The 1608-nt window shown below is 41.9% G+C and overlaps 1 protein-coding gene across 1 annotated transcript; it reads right to left on the bottom strand.

The window, feature by feature from the left end:
* On the bottom strand, positions 1–954 carry LOC140897009 (olfactory receptor 6B1-like). Its single transcript, XM_073309262.1, has one exon. The coding sequence runs from the start codon at positions 952–954 to the stop codon at positions 1–3; it is 954 nt and encodes a 317-aa protein (XP_073165363.1).
* Positions 955–1608: the final 654 nt, after the last annotated feature.

Here is a 1608-nt window from a genome sequence, read left to right as displayed (position 1 = left end):
TCACCTCCTTATAAAATCAGCCAGTTTGCCTCCAGCTTTCTTCAAAGCCTCTTTGACCTCCTTGTTTCTCAGGCTGTAGATGAGAGGATTGACCAAGGGAGTCAGGACTGTGTAGAAAACAGAGAACACTTTGTGCAGGTCTCCTGCACTGCCGGCTTTTGGTGCCATGTAAATAATAATGAGTGACCCATAGAAAGTAGCAACCACAATGAGGTGGGAGGAACAGGTGGAAAAGGCCTTTTGCCTCCCGGTGGTGGAGGGGATTCTCAGGATGGTGATGATGATGCAAACATAGGACGTCAGGGTTAACAGGAGGGTAGGAAGTATAATTGCAAATGACAGGATTAGATCCACCAGTTCAATCAGGCTGGTGTCACTGCAGGAGACTTTGAGCATTGGGGTGAAATCACAAAAGAAATGGTCAATTTTGTTGGGACCACAGAATGTTAACCCGGCCATCATAAAAGTTATCACAGTGCTGCAAAAGAAGGCAATTATCCAAGAGCCAGGCAATATCTGGATGCAAAACCGGCTGCTCATAAGTGTTGCATAATGCAAGGGATTGCATATTGCTAAGTAGCGGTCATAAGACATGAGTAATAAGAGTAAACACTCAGCAGTCACCATGAATACAAAGAAGGATAGTTGTGTGATGCAGCCGCTAAAGGAAATGGTTCTGTCCCCAGTCAGGAGGCTGGCCAGCAGCCTGGGCAGGATGGTGGAGGTGTAGCAGGTCTCCAAGCAGGACAAGTTCCCCAGGAAGAAGTACATGGGGGTGTGAAGGTGCCGATCAGTCACAACTAGGACCACAATGAGGATGTTCCCAGCCATGGTCACAATGTAGGTTACTAGGAAAAGCAGGAAGAGAGGGGTCTGCAGTTCCTGGAGATCCCCGAATCCCAGTAGGATGAATTCTGTGATGGTTGTTTGATTTCTCCACTCTATATTTTCCATCTGATTTCTCTAGAGGAAAATTTGGGAGAAGAAAAATAAATAAAATAAATAATAACAGTACAACACCCCTGCTAGTCATTCAACTATTCTCCGGTCCAGAGACAATATTGTTCTTATTTAGGCAGAGGTAAATAAGCCTCCACATTTCACAGTTTCTTTTCTCATCTTCCATTCAGCCATGTCAGATTTGGATGCCCTTTCATTCATTTAGATGATGTTGCTGAAGGTGAATGATGATGGAGTGGTAGCAAAGCCATACATGCTGTCGCATCAGAGAATAGTGATTAGCCAGGAAAAAGAATGGGAATATCTATGGAATGGTTTACTCCAATAAAACAAAACAAAACAGACATCAGTAAGTGTCAGAGAGCTTTGAATTTTCAGTGTTATTGGAATTTGCAGGGAAGTCACGTATTTAAAAATATTCTGGACACAGAAGCAGGTGCCTTTTGAAATTGAGTACATAATATCTCACTTTTTTTTAACCCTTTTAAAAGGTGCAAATGCAGAGATTTTAAAGGAGACTTCCGGGGAGGTTACTGCATATCTGTATTTTATACAAATACCACTCTTATATTTTTCTGTTTTGCAATTTATGAGACAAATTATTTTATTTTATGTCTGATTTAAGCTGCACAAATTTGAAAATATTGC

This window comes from Lepidochelys kempii, chromosome 13 (assembly GCF_965140265.1).
Source record: "Lepidochelys kempii isolate rLepKem1 chromosome 13, rLepKem1.hap2, whole genome shotgun sequence".
Taxonomy (NCBI): Eukaryota; Metazoa; Chordata; order Testudines; family Cheloniidae; genus Lepidochelys; species Lepidochelys kempii.
The sequence above is the reverse complement of the archived record's forward strand: the minus strand, read 5'-3'. Positions and strand labels throughout refer to the sequence as shown.

Coding starts and splice junctions, on each gene's coding strand:
- LOC140897009 (XM_073309262.1), bottom strand. CDS start 954: ATGGAAAATATAGAGTGGAGAAATCAAACAACCATCACAGAATTCATC.